The 19,420-nt window shown below is 33.8% G+C and overlaps 1 protein-coding gene across 1 annotated transcript; it reads left to right on the top strand.

Annotated features, from left to right (window-relative positions):
- Positions 1-632: 632 nt before the first annotated feature.
- On the top strand, positions 633-9,317 carry LOC114727936 (protein DEFECTIVE IN EXINE FORMATION 1). The gene is made up of 13 exons (XM_028914730.1): positions 633-1,070; positions 1,241-1,351; positions 1,579-1,661; positions 2,829-2,946; positions 3,033-3,193; positions 3,374-3,969; positions 4,077-4,147; positions 5,032-5,288; positions 7,287-7,468; positions 7,940-8,223; positions 8,308-8,425; positions 8,508-8,690; positions 8,773-9,317. The coding sequence occupies exons 1-13, from the start codon at positions 931-933 to the stop codon at positions 9,085-9,087; spliced, it is 2,619 nt and encodes an 872-aa protein (XP_028770563.1). The 5' UTR covers positions 633-930; the 3' UTR covers positions 9,088-9,317.
- Positions 9,318-19,420: the final 10,103 nt, after the last annotated feature.

The following is a 19,420-nucleotide window of genomic DNA, read 5'->3' as shown; positions in this document are numbered from 1 at the left end:
TTAAATCGCGCGAACTTGCTAATTGTTTCTTATGCTAATGGACCAAAGGAGTATTTTAGTTCTTGGTTCTTATTATAAGAGCTATTTGATTTAGGTAAATTAAAGAAACTAATTAAGTTACTTGATTTTAAAAGTTGATATAATTTTCCTAAAATATTTTTATGTAGCATTAGTTTATATATCATTTTATAAGGTAGATAAATTAATTTAAAAAATATGAAATATTAGAAATAAAATAAATTTATATTTAGAGTCAAAATAAAATTTCTCAAATTATTTTATTTGTTAAAACGTTGAATTCAAAGTGCATTAATTTGTTTATAAAATTGTGTTGCATATCTATAATATTATTTCATCTTTCTTCTTTTTAATATTTTTTTGCCACAACTTTTTTACATATTACATGCATCATTCATTTTGACATTTATATGATCGACTAATATTTAAAAATACATTCAATGAGCATGAAACTTTTGTCTACAAAACAAAAATAATTATGATATTTGTTCATCTTTTATCAATTATGGTGTTTTGTTATTATTAATAAGAAATCGTTTTCAGAAAAATAAAAATTTCAAATAAGACTAGCCTAATAATTTTCGCTTTTTCAGTGCCTGGAGCTACACAGTTCTTGCGGCCACTGTGTGTAGAAATGAGCTCCGAAGTCAGAGCTGCAATGAACTAAAGTCTTAAGCAATAGAAGCCACGCCGTTTTTCAGAACTCTTCTTTATTTTCAGCTCTGGAATCAGTATCTATCGTTTCCCATATCTGATAAAGATCCCACAGATACAATTCTAGGGTTTATGGACTATATTTTCCTTATGGGAAGGGAATTCTGATTTCATTGCCCAAGCAATTACATTTGATCTTGATTGTTCTCTAATTGCGACGGGTATTAGGAAATTTTTAAACGAACCTAGGTAGATCATATGAAATCGTCGGCGACTAAGGTTCTTTTGCTTGCTTTGATTCTTGGTGCTTGCTTGAGTTTCGTTCTCGGCGAGGAGTCCAAGAAGAATGCATTTCGGGAGCGAGAAGCTACTGATGATTCCCTCGGATATCCGGAAATGTAAGCCAAGCCTTTCTTCTGATTATCCTTGTTTATTAATTACGTATTATGTGCAGTATAACGTGTCTACATGACATGTTCCTTTTTATTCAATTCCGCGAAGCATATACTTGGTTTTTGTTACGATTGTATCCTTGCCTTGGTAATTGATATCTTATATCTGTTGTCAGAGATGAGGAGGCTTTGTTAAATACACAATGCCCGAAGAATCTGGAGCTAAGATGGCAAACAGAAGTTAGCTCCAGTATATATGCTACCCCCTTGGTTGCTGATATTAACAGGTAAAATTGTTAGGATCCCAACTTATCAACTGTGTTATCCGAATAACATACCACTGCTTTCATTTTTTATTCAATTTGGAATTATAGTTGTATTGATATTCTGTGTTAATCAAATTCCGATATGGGTAGAATTTCATTTCATGTAAGTCTGGACTGCGTGTTGGACCTACATAAGCAACTTAGTGTGGCACTGCACTTGAATAAAATATGTTATTTTTGTTTAACAGTGATGGTAAGCTTGAGATCGTTGTTCCCTCTTTTGTTCACTACCTTGAAGTTCTTGAAGGTTCTGATGGGGATAAAATGCCAGGTATAGAAATGACGGGTTAAATTCTTATCATGATAATGGCATGCATTGCATCATCTTCTGTGTATTTAATCTTGTTAATCTTACTAGATATATCAAGGATAATGCGTTGATTAATGTATTCCCTTATATTATAGGAGTAGATGTAAGCAAAATAGTAGTTCTATATGATATGTTTGTGATCAGTCTCAAGATTAAAGGACTTTAGCCTAAGACTATAATTGAGTCTGCAGAGTTTAATTTCACCAAGCATAAAACAAGGACTTAAGATCAAGGTAGTAAAACATCATACTAACAAATGTTTTATCACAAAAAAGATGTAGATTATGCTGAAGGTATGTTTGGAAATTCTGATGCTTTCCAGAAGTGTCTTGGTAAATGCTTTACAAATTGTGGATTGCAAAATTGATTGAGAATATTTTGTCCACATTATTATTAAGTGTGGTGCTGGTATGAATATGATTTTTATCACCTATGCTAACTGGATTTTTATTAGTCCTTTTCACATGATAATTATACCAAATACATGGTAAAGAGTATGCCCAAAATAAAAAAGGAAGAAACTTAAGCCTAATTTTAGTCTTTGCTCAGTGTTTAACATGATTACTAAAGTACTGTTGTTACCTGATATGATGTTAAGAAAACGAAAGACTTCATAAAGGCCAGCAGTTGACTGCATAATGAGACCCAGAATAGCATGAAGCTAAACCTAGTTGCTGTCTTTGTTTAGTTTCAGAGAGTTTGTGAAAGACCCGTGGTACTGGAATCAAAGAATGCAATGTCAATCACATTATTAAAAAAAAAAAAAAGAAGCCTGCAATTTATTCCTTGGCAAGACCTTAACATGAAAATTTCAGTCTAATTGCAGCATTTTGCCAGTGTCTAACAAGATTTCCAAAGCAACCGTGGTACTGGGTAATTGGATATGAAATAACCAAATTGTTTTGATCAAGGGTATCCGCAACACTCTTTATTTCTCAGTATGGCCTATCAATCTCTTGGGTTTCTTAAGCACTGAATGATAAGAAATGTTGCAGTATGAAAATGTTGGTGTGTGGTGTATATGAAGCAGAATAAAATACTGAAGAGAATCAGTGCAAATTGGTATTTAGTATTCACTAATATTTAAGATGTTTTGAATAACTGACAGCTTTTTGACTGCTTTGTAAGGTTGGCCTGCTTTCCACCAGTCAACAGTGCATTCTAGTCCACTTTTATATGACATAGACAAGGATGGGGTGAGAGAAATAGCTTTGGCAACCTTCAATGGTGAAGTGTTGTTTTTCAGGTGACTATTTTGCCAAATTTGTTCCTATCAACAAATTATCCATTACTTGAGTACTTGTTTTAAGGTTATCATAACATCACTTTTAGGGTCTCCGGCTATATGATGTCAGATAAACTTGTAGTACCTCGTAGGAAAGTGCGTAAAGATTGGTATGCAGGCCTAGATTCAGATCCTGTAGACCGTTCTCATCCCGATGTCCATGATGATCAGCTTGTCCAAGAATCAACTATAAAGAAATCCATGTCTCGTAAGTTTTTGCTACTTTTTGATCATTAGTGTGTGTGATTGGAGCTTGGCATTATTCCGTCACCTACATAATTGGGCTGTGGATTTGATTAATGTATGGGATATCAAGGTTCATATTTTGTCAAATCTGCACTTGTTGTGGAAACTTAATTCTATCTGTGAGTAATGTGTTATTTTGTAGATGCTAATGAAAGTAGACATGAACTCAACACCTCAGCGACCACATCAACAGAAGGTCACCTTGGTGTGGGTAATGTACCTAATCCAGAGTTTGACAATAAAACAATTCAAAGTAGACATGAATACAACTCTTCAAATATCACAACAGAAAGTCACCTTGGTGATGGGAACGTGTCCAACCCAGATCCTGACAAGGAAAAAAATGAAAGTCAAATAGAACAAAATATTAAGATGTCTACCAATGCCGACAATTCATCTTCGAATGCTGGTTCTGTGAAAACTGGTCATGTGGGTAATAAAACCGGTACTGCTAGACGTCTTCTGGAAGATAACAACTCAAACGGAGCAAAGGAAGGTGGTTCTGAATCCAATGAGGATCTTCATGCTGCTACTGTGGAAAATGGTGAAGGTTTGGAAGCAGATGCTGATTCATCCTTTGAGTTATTCCGCAATAATGATGAGCTGGCTGACGAGTATAGTTATGATTATGATGATTATATTGATGAATCAATGTGGGGTGGTGAAGAATTTACTGAAGAGAAACATGAGAGATTGGAGGATTATGTGAATATTGACTCTCACATATTATCCACTCCTGTGAGTCCAACTCTTCATTTTATCCTTGTTTAAATTTTAAAGTTCTGTGCAAGAATATAAACAATTTTTCTTGTTTGTTTCCCCCTTTTTTTTTTTGGCTTCCCCAGGTCATAGCAGATATTGACAATGATGGCATATCAGAAATGGTTATTGCTGTTTCTTATTTCTTTGACCACGAGTGAGTCTGTCTCTAGACTTCTATTTTCAGTCTTCTTATGCCTGCTTTGTTTCATGATAACAAAACATGTGTTTATATAGATGTTTGAATATAAGAATATTTAACAATCGTGTGTGGTTTTTATTTGTTATTAATATGATTATTGTTGGCAGAAAAAGAAACTTCATTGGAAAAGAGGATTACAAGAGAGGAGAATAGATAGCCTCTAAAAGAAATAGCTTTTCCTTCATCATTTCTGCATCTTTATCTTGGCAACAGAATCTGTCACCAAAATCGGTGAATGTCATCGTAGTAGTGCCATTGTATTTCTAGGTTACTGACTGATAAAAGAAAGTTTATTAGAAGCTTACAGTCTTAATAGCAGAGCAAAAAATTCATTATAAACGGGTTTGACTCAATCTATATGGTGTATGGACAAAATGCGGATGAAAAAATCACTGTGCAACCACAACCAAGTACAATTTTTGAACTTCTGCTAATTGAGAAAATAGAAACTTCATGTGTGGTCATTTGATGCATTGATTATGACATTTGCTGCAGAGTAATGTCCATAACATTTCGCATTATCCTTATCTTGTCTTTAGCACCTTGCTGAGAATGGGGTTTTTTCAGAATATCAAGACGGCATGCAATTTTACTTATGCTGAAATCATTTTCTTATCCTTTTGTTTTATTTGTTGAACACTTGGACTGAATTTTGCTGGTAATTTATGAAATCTAGAAATTGGGGGAATTTTCCTTCTTTTTTCCACAGCAAATAATGCATGACTTCTGACATTGATTTAAGAATGAGAGTTGGCTTTATTATGTTGATGTTATCTTGTAAGAGGTGTGGTTTATCAATTTACCGGTCTGTCAGTAATTGCCACTTTTTAAGCTGACAGGTATTATGACAATCAGGATCATATGAAAGAACTGGGTGATATTGATATTGGGAAATATGTTGCTGGTGCTATTGTTGTTTTTAATCTGGACACAAAGCAAGTTAAGTGGACCACGGAACTTGATCTGAGTACTGATACTGCAAACTTTAGAGCCTACATATATGCTTCTCCAACTTTGGTCGATTTGGATGGTGATGGGAATCTGGACATCCTTGTTGGAACTTCCTATGGCTTGTTCTATGTGTTGGATCATCATGGTAATATCTAAAGTCTTATTTTTCTTGCAATGCCTTTGTTGACTTTGGCCATTTTCGCCTGGATTTTGGTTCACTATTGGTGATTGTTATTAGAAAAACTTGGCCGCTACCAAGCATGATAAATTATAATTTGTTATCTTCTTTGGTGATTTTTCCTTCGTTACATGATCTTTTTTAAAGTTCTAATTCATGATTGGGGTGGTTAGGGGATGGATAGGACTGCGAAGAGAATATGAACCGTTATTTCTGTTGATGGAGGTAATAAAGTGGCGTGGATTATGATGTATTTTTAAACTTTCCCCTCCCAGGTCACATCCCAATTTCCAAACCCCAAATTTTGAGGTTGTTGAATAATTTGCTTCCCCATTATCTATTTTAATTACTATTTTATCCTTCTCATGCATTCAACAAAATTAATAATTAAGGGTAACAATAGAAGCATATATTTCGTTCTTTTATTTTGTTCGGGGAACAGCATATATTTTTAAATCACCTACTTTCAATAATTTGTAGCTCTTGTTAGTGGAGAATAATAAACACAGAAATTTGAACAACGGATGGTCTGGACTCCATCAACAGCGTATATTCCCACAAATCAATAGGTTTAGCAACTAGTGCATGTCCTTGGTAGGAAAACTGTGTATTTTGAGGGGACCAGCATTTGTTGAGTTAATTGCAGAACACAAGGCTTCGAGTTCTGTTTATTAAGAATCAGAAATTATTAGAAGAAAGGTCATTTCCCAAAAAATCAGGGAAAGATCTCAGCCAGACGACAAAAAAATCTAGAATCTAAATCTAAACAGAAAATATCTGTGAAAAAAGTTAAAACAGAAAAGTAATATGTCAGATTTTAGAGAGAGCATAGATATTACTCAACACCAACGTTTCTTGGTTCTTTGATCTGCTTTCAATGAACAGACTCTCCATATTCTTGTAGTTGCTCTCAACTACTACGTCTAATCTTTACCTCATAATTTCCACTGCTCGGTTGCATGTTAAGGCATCTAGCAAAAACGCAATTCTAGTACTCGTTCCATACTGTTTAGAATAGATAATATTTACCTATTTATTGTAGATATCGTGACTGCATATTACATGACTCTAGGGATAGCTTAATCATATACATATGGACATTGACGAGCCATTAAAGACAGAGACTCCTCTTCTGTATATAAATAGTCCTGTTCAGTGACTAGAAATCAAGCATTTGAATTATTTTTTTCTCAGGGTGTCAAAAGCCTGTACAACACAACGTATAGAATATTATAACTACTGCAAAATAGAGAAAATAATGAAATCACTCAAGATTGAGAAATAAATTGGAAAAACTAGGGCAATTCTGTAAAAACCACAAAACGTCCAAACTATGTAAAGGGGAACACTATCCCTTCTCTCACTAAGCCTCCAAACAATTGAGGAGTTACTCTTCCTCTACCCACTACGTTGCACCTCACCCCACTCCATTACTGATCATTCCAGTCCACTCTTCTCGAAATTCCCAAGCAGCCCTGAGTTCTTCAATATTCCTACTAGAGCTTCCTAGTAAGTGGTAGTCAGAGTCAGATGACATAAATTGACCTGAAAAAATGTACTGGAAAAGCAATATCTGGGCTGGTTATAGTAAGGTGCTTGAGCTTGTGTAACTACAATTGTATGAAGCTGTGATTGTTTCTGCTGTTGTTTTCTGACAACTACTCCTACTTTGAACCTGCTCACCTCAGTATGGCATATGCTATTCATTCTTGCTTACCTCTTTTACCGCTACAAAAGAAAATGTTTCGCTTTTTTTAACTTCATAAATTATCTGGGTTAACTCACTGGTCAATTTTAAGGAAACTACTCAGTGGAGCATGTTTTTGAGCTGTGGGTTTGCTTGTTTTTTTAAAAATTGTTTTCAAGATGCTTATTTGTGATAAAGTCGCATTTATAAATGCTTATGTATATATATTTATATCTTGTCTAATTCTATGCTAAAAGTTGTTTTTTCCCCTGAAATAGGGAAGGTTAGAGAAAAGTTCCCTCTTGAAATGGCTGAGATTCAAGGTGCAGTTGTTGCAGCTGATATTAATGATGATGGCAAGATTGAGCTAATTACTGCGGACACGCATGGAAATGTTGCTGCATGGACTCCGAAAGGAGCTTTAATATGGGAAAAGCATCTCAAGAGTCTTATCCCACAGGTAAGTCCCTATCTCAGTTTCCTTAAGTCATCGGATTTATACAAGGATCACTGGAGCTTCAACAAATTACTTGACTTATTCTACTACCAGCATGTCTATTTTTCCAACTGGCTGTACTAATTTGAATGTCTTATACCCTAGATACTCAAAGCTCTATATCCAAAATTTGGCGAACATCATATATGGTGTGTGGAAACTTTGAATTTAAAGAAAATAAAAGAGAAAAGATGCAGAAGAAATCGTGAACAGAGGGAAAACCCTTTGGTGCTACATGAAATGGCCCTTTAACTGATGTAATTTAATTTGTTCAAAGGTGTGGCATCCTTAAAATGTAGCTACAAATGTACCTTGCATTTCTTTGTAATTCTGCACAAGTTCCATGACTTTCATTCTTCTCTAAACAGGAACCATTTGACCTATTCTAAGTTTATGGCATTGATTGATAATGTCACCTATTAATGTGTTATGCAGAGTCCAACAATTGGTGATGTTGATGGAGATGGCCACACTGAACTTGTGGTGCCAACACTATCTGGGAAGATTCATGTTCTTGATGGCAGAGATGGGTCATCTGTTGGACACTATCCATACCGAACACATGGAAGAGTTATGAATCAAGTTCTGTTGGTTGATTTAAGTAAACGTGGGGAGAAAAAGAAGGGATTAACTATTGTTACCTCATCATTTGATGGTTATCTGTATCTCATTGATGGACCTACTGGATGTGCTGATGTTGTTGACATTGGTGAAACTTCGTAAGATATTATTGAGTCCTTGTGTCATGGGTTTTCCTTGTCTATGACCTTTCAGAAGTTAAATTTGAGTCACTTCCGTTGCAGATATAGTATGGTTTTGGCAGACAATGTTGATGGAGGGGATGATCTTGATCTTATCGTCACAACCATGAATGGAAATGTCTTTTGCTTCTCAACTCCTTCCCCTCATCATCCCTTGAAGGTACGATATATTCAAAATTTAATTATGAAAACTTTTTTTGAAGATTTCTGTTTTAACTTGGTTACCCTGTACTCTCTTTCAGGCTTGGAGACTACCTAATCAAGGAAGAAATAATGTAGCAAACAGGTACAATCGTCAAGGTATCTATGTGACCCATCCTTCTAGAGCTTTCCGTGATGAAGAAGGCAAGAAATTTTGGGTGGAAATTGAGATTGTAGATAAGTACAGATATCCATCTGGGCATCAAGGACCATACAATGTCACTGTAAGTTCACAACGAAATTGATTGTGCGTTACTTTTCCTCTGAGTATCTGAATCTTATTTATCATTTTCCTTGCATGCATAGACATCCTTGCTAGTCCCTGGTAATTACCAAGGAGAGAGAACCATAAAGCAGAGCCAGATCTATCATCACCCAGGGAAATATCGGATTAAGCTGCCAACTGTGGCGGTTAGGACTACAGGAACAGTTTTGGTTGAGATGGTTGACAAGAATGGACTCCATTTCTCTGATGAGTTCTCCCTTACATTCCATATGTACTATTATAAGCTTCTGAAGTGGTTGCTTGTTCTTCCAATGCTGGGAATGTTTGGTATACTTGTCATCTTCCGCCCACAAGATGCGATGCCGCTTCCATCTTTTTCGAGAAACACTGACTAGTGATTACTGTTATGTATCGACTAATGTGAATGATTCGTGTATACTTAGCAGCTTAATCTTTAATTGTAACATTGATGTTGCAGTGGCCTTTCATCATCAAGTTAAAGGGCTAAATTAATAGTACATCTTTTTTGTTGGTAGTTGAAGTTTAGCTCTTGATTATAGTTCTTTACGATTTGTTGTCTTGTTGCTTATTACTTGTGTCTCAAAATGCCCAGCTTTTGATGGCATCTGTACGAGTTATCTGTTGGTCAGTTGTTATTGGCATGAGATTGGGATGCAAGGGCTAAATTTTTAAATTTTAAAACTTTACAGTGAACTTTGTATATTTATGCAAACAATTTTCTTGTCATTAATTTTTTTAAAAAAAATTATTTCACTGAAAGAATATAACATGAGGTTTGCTTGTCTATAGCTAGATCATTTGCGCGACTCTGTATCGGAGAGAGTAATTTGCGAAGACTAAAAGGATATGCGGTTAATGATGGACAACATCTTGGTGGCGAGATAACGCAATGATTGATGATTAGAGAAGCATGTGCCCAATTTTTGTAGTTTGGCAGGGTCTCGTTTAATTTCAAATGCCAATCAAGTTATTTCTACATAATTTAAAGTATAATGGGCTTTTGCATAATTTAGCAGGAAATATATACATACATACGTATATATATATGTATAACAAAATAGGGTGATCAGTCTTACTGAAGATAGTAGAGCTAGACATAGATTTTCAGACTTGTGGGAAAACAGGGGAGCTAGAATAAGTCCGAAACCAATGGACTTGTTACGAATTCCCAACCAATGGACTTGTCGGAAATTCCCAATGAAATACGGCCGTCCGAGCTCTGTTTCTTGGTGTTTCTCCGAACATTTTGCTTTAAGTTTCAAGCATAAATAGGATTCCCTATACATGTATTGAACTTGCAAATCAAAATTGCCTTCTTAAGTGTCTCCCTAGGGTCCATCACCGTGCAAAGCTTGACTTTCTTCCCCCTTTTGACTTTTCGATATGATCAAATATAATAACCTCATCAAATTTATAAGTCCACTCTCTGTCAATATGGCCGAATTTACTGCATGATCATCACAGATTTCTTTCTAAATGAACTAATTACAAAAGTTTGGACTTCAATTCTTGAACTCTTGACAAGACTCCTGCGTCACTCAACCAAAGTCTCGTGATAGCTCATTATTGTTTTGAATTGGCCTAAATTGTTTTATAGTTGGGACAATAATCTGCCATTGGGTCATCAAAATTTGATGGGGTGACCTCCCAAAAGAGAAGGAGCCATGCGATCAAAAACAAAGCAAAAGAACCTAACGAGCAATTGATTGTGTTAATAAATTACATTACTGATACCTGAAAATTCTTTAAAAAAAAAAAATCAATTTGTAACTATAAGAATGGGAATTTCTTAATGAATCTTCTCAATGATAAAAACAATGTTCCAAATTTGTTATTATTGTTCTAATGGAAACACTATTGTAATATTCAAAGGGGGGAAAGGACTAGTAATTTTAAGAAGAACTGGTGATAGTTTATCTTTATTTTTTTATTAAGAAAAGATTTTAATTTTAAAATTTGTGATTATCAAATTTACAAGTCATGAATCTTTAATTCTCATTTTGCTCAATCCTCTACGAAAAAACCGTTTGGTAAATTAATAAAGCTCTAATGAGTGATATTAAACTACTAAATTCTAGCTTGTGAATTCCTGGAGTCTCTACATGTGAAGCGAAGGGAAGCTTACTCTAACTTACACATATCTATATATATATAGGTGCTGAACATGTTTAAGCTTTATATTCCTTCATGTGGGATCACACTCTTTAATGTACATATTCTTTCATGCATAATTGCTCTCAGTCTCCCCCACTTTATCATTGAAAAGAAAAAGAACCAAACAAAAGTGAAATCCATCTTTTTCTTTTTTGCTATCCTTTCAACGTTGGAAACCAATTTTACTACTGATGATTTTCATGCAAGACTAACTTTGAACACAAAACTCTTATGCAGGTGCAAATCTCTCTCACCTCCGCCTTTATATCTATCTCATCTTTTTATTTATATTTTCTCTTCCTCTTTTGCATTTTCAAGGCGCGCAGCAGTAAGCAAGGCTGGTCTCAGAAATATATAATAATAATAGCCACACACACACACACACACACTAATCTATACAGGAATATATTTGAAAATCCCAAGGAAGGTATATGTCCAGATACGTCACTCTGAAATGCTTATTTGCTTCCTTTGTCTTGCTTTAGTAACATGCCAAACTTCACATTCTCCATTGGGATTCCATCATTCTGTGCGTCTAAATTTATTATATTCTTCTCAAGGGTTTATCGTACGTATCAACTGGAGGGATATGAATATCATGCCAAAATGAGATTCTTTGCTTTTTCTTCTCTTTGTATATTTTCTTCTTAGTCGTTCAAGATTAAATATGAATGGTGTAGATTTAATTACTTGTCTTCTTTTAAGACAATTTTAGCATAAACTAAAAAATAGTTCAAATCAGATTTTATCTGAACGACTCAAACCAGATAATTCAGAGGAATAAAGGAAGGAAAAGAGGAGCGAATCCACTTCTTCGTTGGTGTCATTAATCTCCTCCTCTCAAGACATCTCAAAGTACGTAATGCCAGGTTTTTAAGAGTATATTATAACTCAAGGTGCTGTCGGACTTTTTGTTCAAAATCAAATCTTTTTTCTGTTCAGGCAATCTTAAGGAAAACTCAAGTCTTCTATCCCATGATAGGCCTGCTTGATCATATTGGGTGAACTAAGTCTCCAAGAAATCTGTGTAGTAATCATGGCTAGTTTAGGCACTTCCTTAAGAAAAATGAGATCATTGAGTTAGATTCCAAGTGGTGAGAGAAAGATAATGTTCTGGAATTTTACACATGCACACTGACACTTTTGTTGCCATATACATAATTAAGAAAAGCAATAAGGTGGTTTTTCATAATGCCAAACTCATGCTGGTAGAATAATGAGAGATAATTCCATCATAAGAGGAGCAAATGGGCAAAATGTGAAAGAGGATTTTGCAGAGACAGACATATGTATATTGGGGGTCCAATTTGGAGGCTTTGTTTAAACTTTAAAGTGCCCTATCATATCATATCATTCTCCTACACATTCATTCACATTTGGTTTTTTATTCACAAAAATCAAAAAGCCTCTGATTTATGTTATGTGATGTATGTTTGTGGGGTAAAGGAGTTCCAATTTGATTGTCCTTTTGAACCAATTTTTCCTTTGCAAATTATTACTTCTCTTTTTCCCCTTCCTTTTCTTATCACTTACAAATTCAAGCATGGACTTCTACAGTTCTCTCCCTTTCTATAAATATATATACACACATATATATATTTATATATTTTATGTGTGCGTCTGCAGTTCTATGTAGAACATGCCTCAAGGAAGGATAATAATTATTCCAATTATACATATTATATGTAACAAGAAGAATCACTTTTAATATTTGAGGTGCAAATGGTTTTCGTTATTATAGCATATCCCGATTTTAATAATAATTTAGGTGCTTTTAGGAATTGATGCCATTGAATGAATTGAGGTTTAGGGTGGATTGATTGTGTTGTTTGAAGCATACAAATCTATATGGGATTGTGTCTGGATAGATTATGAAGAATGATTCAGCCTAATTAAGTTTAATTTGATTAAAAATAAGATAAAGTAATAAAATCTAAAATGAATAAAATCAATACTTTTACAAATTCTATGATGAAATTTACAAAGCCTTTAATGCATAATTAAACTCTTTTTTACTATGATAGTATATTGGGTTTAGATATAAATTTGTCTAGAAAATTTTCACTTAGAAGCGCTCAGTATTTGAAAGTTTTTCTTGGCTCAATATCACCCTAAAAGTTTTCACATCGTACAATATCATCATGGCTGTTATTTAGGTTAAATTTGACTGTTAGTTGACCAACTATGCTGAATTTGCAAGTTCACGTGTTATCCATGTTATTTTCTTTTATGAGTTAAGTGCAAATGTGCCTTAGAAATTTTTAATCGAGAGTGTCTGATATCCAAAAGTTTTCAAATTGTAGCAATATTGCCTCGGTTGTTATCCTTGTTAAATTTGATCATACTACAAAAAAATATGTCAATTGTAGCGGTTAAAGTGAGACATTTGTAGCGGTTAACAAAACCGCTAGAAAACCAGGTGCAAGAAAAAATTTCTAACGGTTATGGCAACCACTACACAGCATGGTCAAAACGCTAGACAATTTCTAGCGGTTAACCAACCGCTAGAAAATGCTGAAAGGGAAAACAATTCTAGCTGTTTTATAACCGCTAGAAAAATTCTGAAAAAAATCTCATTTTGCCGGGAATTAAAAATTTTCATTAGGGCGCCAAAATTTCTAGTGGTTCAAGAACCGCTAGAAATTTCGGGGAAATCAAATTTTCCAGGCAATAAAATTTTTGGAATGGCGCCAAAAAAATTTCTAGCGGTTTGAACCGCTAGAAATTTTGGCGCAAAATTTAAATTTCACGAAATATTTGTAGTGGTTTAGAACCGCTAGAAATGTTTTCCGTGCCAGAAAAAAAATTTGTGGTTTTTCATTATTATAAAATATAATATTATAATTTTAAAAACCATTAAATAGATTATGTTGAAGAATTTTTGTTAATTTGTATAATTAGTTATGTGTTACATTTTATATATTTAAATTTTGTAATAAACAATATGTAATAAATTATGAGTGTGTCAAAAGAAGTGAATTTAATTTAATAAGATAATTGAATTGAATATTTAATAAGATAGTTGAATTGAAGATGAGATAGTTTGTAATACTGAACCTATAGTGTTAGGTTGAGGAGTATTTGAATCAGTTGAGGAGGGCATGACAAGTGCGAAGAAGAAAAATCTGAAAGAAAAGGAGAAATAAATATGTTAGTAAATTTTAAGTAAAAACAAATAAAAGATACAATGACTTATAAAATAAAATTCACTTACCCATACAGTAAAGAGAAAGAAACCACCATATGAAAGAGTAAGAAAAAAAGAGAGAATTATGAGGAAGAATAGGAGAGGAAAGAAAAGAGATGGAGTAAATGAATGTAGAGAAGATATGATATTTATAGAGATCAGGGACACATTTGTAGCGGTTTTTTGTAGCGGTTTTTTGCTTTTTGTAGCTGTTAGTCGTTTTCTAGCATACACGTAACCGCTAGTATTTGTAGCGGTTATAATTTGTAGCGGTTAGATAACCGCTACAAATTTATTATTTTTTATTTTTAAAAAAGATGTACCAATTTTAATTTATACATATGTATTTATGGACGGAAATTTTTTTTAATAATAAAAATAATTTTGGATGCTGCTATTCTCCATCATCATTCGGCCTGAAAGGACACATTTTAAAAAAATTTGTTAGAATTATAATGTATTTAGAAAAAATTAGTAATTAATAGTTAATTATTTAAATAATTTAAGAAAAGACGTATACCTGATAATTGGCAAATTATCATCTCCTTGAGGAAAGAAGTCTTCAAAATTCGAGGGTTGGAAGGGTTCACTGTCGTAAATAATGTCACTATCACCCATATCATAAAGATCCCGTGGCTTGAGGTGAACGACCATATTCCAGTCTTTATGTTTTTCGTCCTCGACATAATAAACCCGGTGTGTCTCAGAAGCAAAGATATATGGCTCATCATCTTCAGATGCCCCCGTATGAATAAGTCTAGAGAAATTAACTGAGGTGATGCCCAAATGGTCAGTAGCGAGTCCCCGTGAAGTTGTCGTATTTGCCCAGGAGCACTTGAACAGTGTCACAGTGAAAAGCTGGTAACTCAACTCAATAATGTCAATTAGCTTTCCATAGTAAGTGACGCCTCCAAAGCGCATATCGCCATCACTGCTGCTAGCATAACATCTCATTCCGAATGTCCCGCAAACTCCAGAGTTTTATATGAGCAATCCCTGAATCAGAACTCGGATATATTTTGTAGAGAAAATTCAGCAGAGCTTCACTTCCTGAACGACTGAAGAAGTGAAAGTGAGGGGGTATATATAGGCCGCGCATTTCTAGCGGTTCTAGGAATAACCGCTAGAAAATTCTAGCAGTTCTGGACAAAACCGCTATAAAATGCTAACGGTCACTCACCGCATTTAGGCACCTTGGGAATTTACACCTTTTCTAGCGGTTCTTGATAAAACTGCTAGAAATTGCAACGGTCACGTACATCTCCTCAGGAAATTAAATATTTTCTAGCGGTTTAAGTGGAAACCGCTAGAAATTATCAGTCTCTAGCGGTTTGTTGGCCTGAACCGTTAGAAAATAAATGCTACAATTTTGACGCCAAGTTCCCGCCAAAACCCGGGAAAGGTTCTAGCTGTAAATTTCTAGCGGTTAGGTTATAACCGGTAGAAATATGCGGGTCCCACCATCTACATGGTCAAAGCGTCGCTAATTTGCAGTGATTTTTCTTAAAACCGCTAGAAAGGTTAGAATTTCTAGCGGTTTTGTTGAACCGCTAGAAATGTTCCGCTACTAACGTAACATTTTCTTGTAGTGTCATTAACTGACCAAATATATTGAGTTGTTAAGTTCAAGTATGATCCACTTCATTCTTTCTCAAAGTGAAGATTTAGCACTAATTCTATGAAAATTATTGCTTCTATACTTTCCAAACCTATGGCTATCCCCAAAATCAACCTGATCATTTACATCTTTTAAGAATTCTTATGGGCTTCTTCTCTACAAGTATATTAGTAATTTTTTTTTTTGCTATGCTTTTGTTCTTCTATGGGAGAAATTGCATTAAGTTTCTGAACCAAGAATGAAGTGGATAACTTGGAAAAAAATATAATGGATCACACATGGACCTACCAATTTAGTATATTTGGTTAGTTAATGATCAAACTTAATATGGATAAGAGCTAGGGTAACATTGTTACAATTTCAAACTTCTAAATACTCAGCATTCCTAAGTGAAAACTTTTAGAATAAATTTGCATCTTAACCTAGAAAAGAAAATGACATGAACGATGCTTAGACCTGCCAACTTAGCATAGTTGGTCAACTAATAGTCAAACTTAACTTAAATAACAGTCAAGACAACATTGCTACAATTTAAAAACTTTCAGAGTGATATTGAGGCAAAAAAAATTTCAAATGCCCGACGTTCCTAAGCACAAACTTTTGAGACAAATTTGCACATTATCCTTAGTGTATGTAACAAAGTTTATTCTTTTTTATCACAATAAAAGAAAACGGTTTAATAAAATCAATAAATTCTTATAGTTTAGAAAGACAGGGTCTTATAGTTATCATGGACAATAATAATCCTTGAATATACCTAGACAATATAATTGGATATAGTAGCTGGGCAGGATTTGGTGGGAATCCAGGGGAAATTATATCCATGTTCTCAATTACTAAATTTTAGTGAAGTTCCAAATTTAATGACCTTTACAATAAAACTTTATAATTCATTCGATTCCATAGAGAATATATGAAACCCACATCTATTTTTATTCTATTTTTTTACCTTTTTAATTTGTAGGTGGGCATCTGCCGCCTATCTATGATCTGCATTGCCTTGATTGTGCAAATAGCTTGTCAATTGTAAAAGAAACAAAGTTAATTGACCGTTCTTAGGGATGCTTGAATGGAAATAAAATTATGGTTTTAAAAGTGATTTTAGAGTATACAAAGTAAATATGTGAAAGAGTTTACTTTGATTTGCGAAAAAATATTTTTAAAAGTATTTTTGCAGCTACCCAAACACCCCCTTAGTGTTATATATATATGTTGTTAGCTTGTCCACTTTTTTATAATTTACAAAACAATTTTGCAATATTACTACAGGAGTAGTGATAATAAACGTTGGCAAACCAAAAAAAAAAAGAGTAATAGTAATAAACATTCAAAAAAGTGTATTACTATTGAAGTTTTGTTCCATTCACAAGTAAGCGTGATATAATGAAGAAAAGGCAAAGCTTTAGAGCCCTAAATAACATGTCATTATCAGAAATGACCCATTGGGAGGAATATGTCGGAACCTGACTAATAATAACATATATTGAACTTTCAGTCATTTTCAAAAGCAAAACAAAAACAAACACATCATTAAGTACCTGACCATTCAATCTTAACATTATCTTTAGCTCCATATATATGTGTCAATCACTATGTGGATTTAATTTAATTTGATGGAATAAAGCCCAGTTTTGTCTGAAATATATAATTAACAGTCTGATTAAATTATGATGAAAAATATACAAGGGTTATATACTTTTATGCATATATTTATCTGTTGAGCAGATTTTGGGACATGATCAAATTGAAGTACCAACCAGATGTATTAATTGTTTTTGGTGTGATTAATTAAGGTTGTGTATTGTGTTGTGTGTTTAAAGAGATATTTGAGTGAAAACTAAATCATGATTTTAAAAATAATTTTATAATATATAATGTAAATATATAAAAAAGTTTGTTTCGATTTACGAAAAAATACTTTTATGGTTTTCCAAATATGAAAAAAAGAATATATATATATATATATATGTATGTATAAGAGTGAGTACTAATAGCAGATTGCAGAAGTAGTTTTCATTTAGAAGATGACAAAATCATAAAGAAGGGAGGGAATTGAAAGCTCACCGTCACTGCATTAAAACCCAAAAACAAAAAAACTTTTAGGGAGTCTAAATAAAATAAAATAAAATAGGGACAGAAGCATTAAGTCTGTCAATGACCACAGAATCTCGTGTTAAAAGAAAAATTAAGAATGGCCCTCCAAATCTCAAAGTGTTATCTTTGTCTGACTTTGTCTCTCTCTCTCTCCCCTGTCTCTCTATAATCTTTGTTAGCATGCTGTGGAATAGTACTAATCAGTAATCAGTGTCACTTTCCATGTCATCACCTACAAAGAAAAATGTGTGTTTAATATAATTAGCCTCCAAGTTATCTTATTTATAGGGTAGGTGGCAGCCCTTCACCATCCATTTGCATTATTATTTATTCATATTACACTCATCCTGTGTGTGTGTGTGTGTATCATACTCTAATATAATGGTCCTCATTATATCGTTCCCTCCTATTATTATATTATTCAGTAAATAAATTATAAAAATCAGATAGAGAAGACTCTAAAACTTCGAAGATTTGGAAGATATATCTATTTAGTTTATTCCATATCAATATGCCATACATTTAACTTTGTTGTAATTGAAATGAATGAACAATTCAACACTAATTTTACTGTTATGAGTAATAAAAACGAGTTACTCAAATAAACATCATGGACGGGTCAAATTCACGTACTTAAGTTGTGTTTTATTTAATCCTTACACTCACATTATTACTTTTATTGTAGTTTGAATATTTGTGAGCATAATAAAATTTGAAGAGGGAGAGCCAGAAAGAAACAGAAGAAGTGTGCGGAGACACAAACAGAGAAGACAACAAATGAAAAAGTGAGAGCTTGAAAACAATGGCTCCTATGTATATACAGTGTGGGATCCATTCATGGGGACCACATCAAGCTTTGAGCTCCCAATTATATATATATATGGTCCCAACAACAACATATAAACCCATATATATATATATATATATATCTATATTCTGTTGTGTGGTCTGGTATAGATCCAAATACTTGTAATAATATATGTTTTGTTTTGGTTGTTCTGTCACCTCAGCCATGCATGCTCCCATATCAGATCAGTCTCCGATCGACCAACCACACTTTGCCCTGCAAAGACAAATCACTATACCCGACCAAAGTGATGATACAGAGAGAATAGAGAGAGACAGAAACATGAGAGAGAGAGAGAGAGGGCACTATATAAGCTACATATACATTCATATAACATATACATATATATATATATATGTAAAGTGGAGTTTGTGGGGAAAAGAAAAAGGGTAAAAAGAGAGGACAGGTGAACACTTTACGCCACATTCCATGCACCAATATGCTCTCACATATCACTATACGTAGGTTACCACAATTGCAGACTCTATACACACACACACACACACACACATATATATATATATATATCCTTTTACGTTGTTATTGTTGTTATTATTATTCGCCCACCATATATCTCCTCTTTCTTCAATTATAAATTTGTGTACTTTGGAGTTTCTCTACACGGTGCTTCATCGATTCCCACGCGCCTTCAAATTTTGATGACGACGATGATGATGATCCTTGTGTCTAATCATGCTATTACAATATGCTTCTTACGATGTTTAACTAGCTAGGCTCTGTGTTTATGTATATATACATTAATGGGAGGGAGAAAACAAGAATACACACGTACACGCACATTAATGG

This window comes from Neltuma alba, unplaced genomic scaffold (assembly GCF_004799145.2).
Source record: "Neltuma alba isolate B1F8T4 unplaced genomic scaffold, ASM479914v2 tig00012515_pilon, whole genome shotgun sequence".
NCBI lineage: Eukaryota > Viridiplantae > Streptophyta > Magnoliopsida > Fabales > Fabaceae > Neltuma > Neltuma alba.
Note: the sequence above shows the minus strand (reverse complement) of the source record. Positions and strands in the feature narration are given on the sequence as shown.

Coding starts and splice junctions, on each gene's coding strand:
- LOC114727936 (XM_028914730.1), top strand. CDS start 931: ATGAAATCGTCGGCGACTAAGGTTCTTTTGCTTGCTTTGATTCTTGGT. Junction 1,662..2,828: donor TGATGGGGATAAAATGCCAG/GTATAGAAATGA, acceptor CTGCTTTGTAAG/GTTGGCCTGCTTTCCACCAG. Junction 3,194..3,373: donor TATAAAGAAATCCATGTCTC/GTAAGTTTTTGC, acceptor GTTATTTTGTAG/ATGCTAATGAAAGTAGACAT.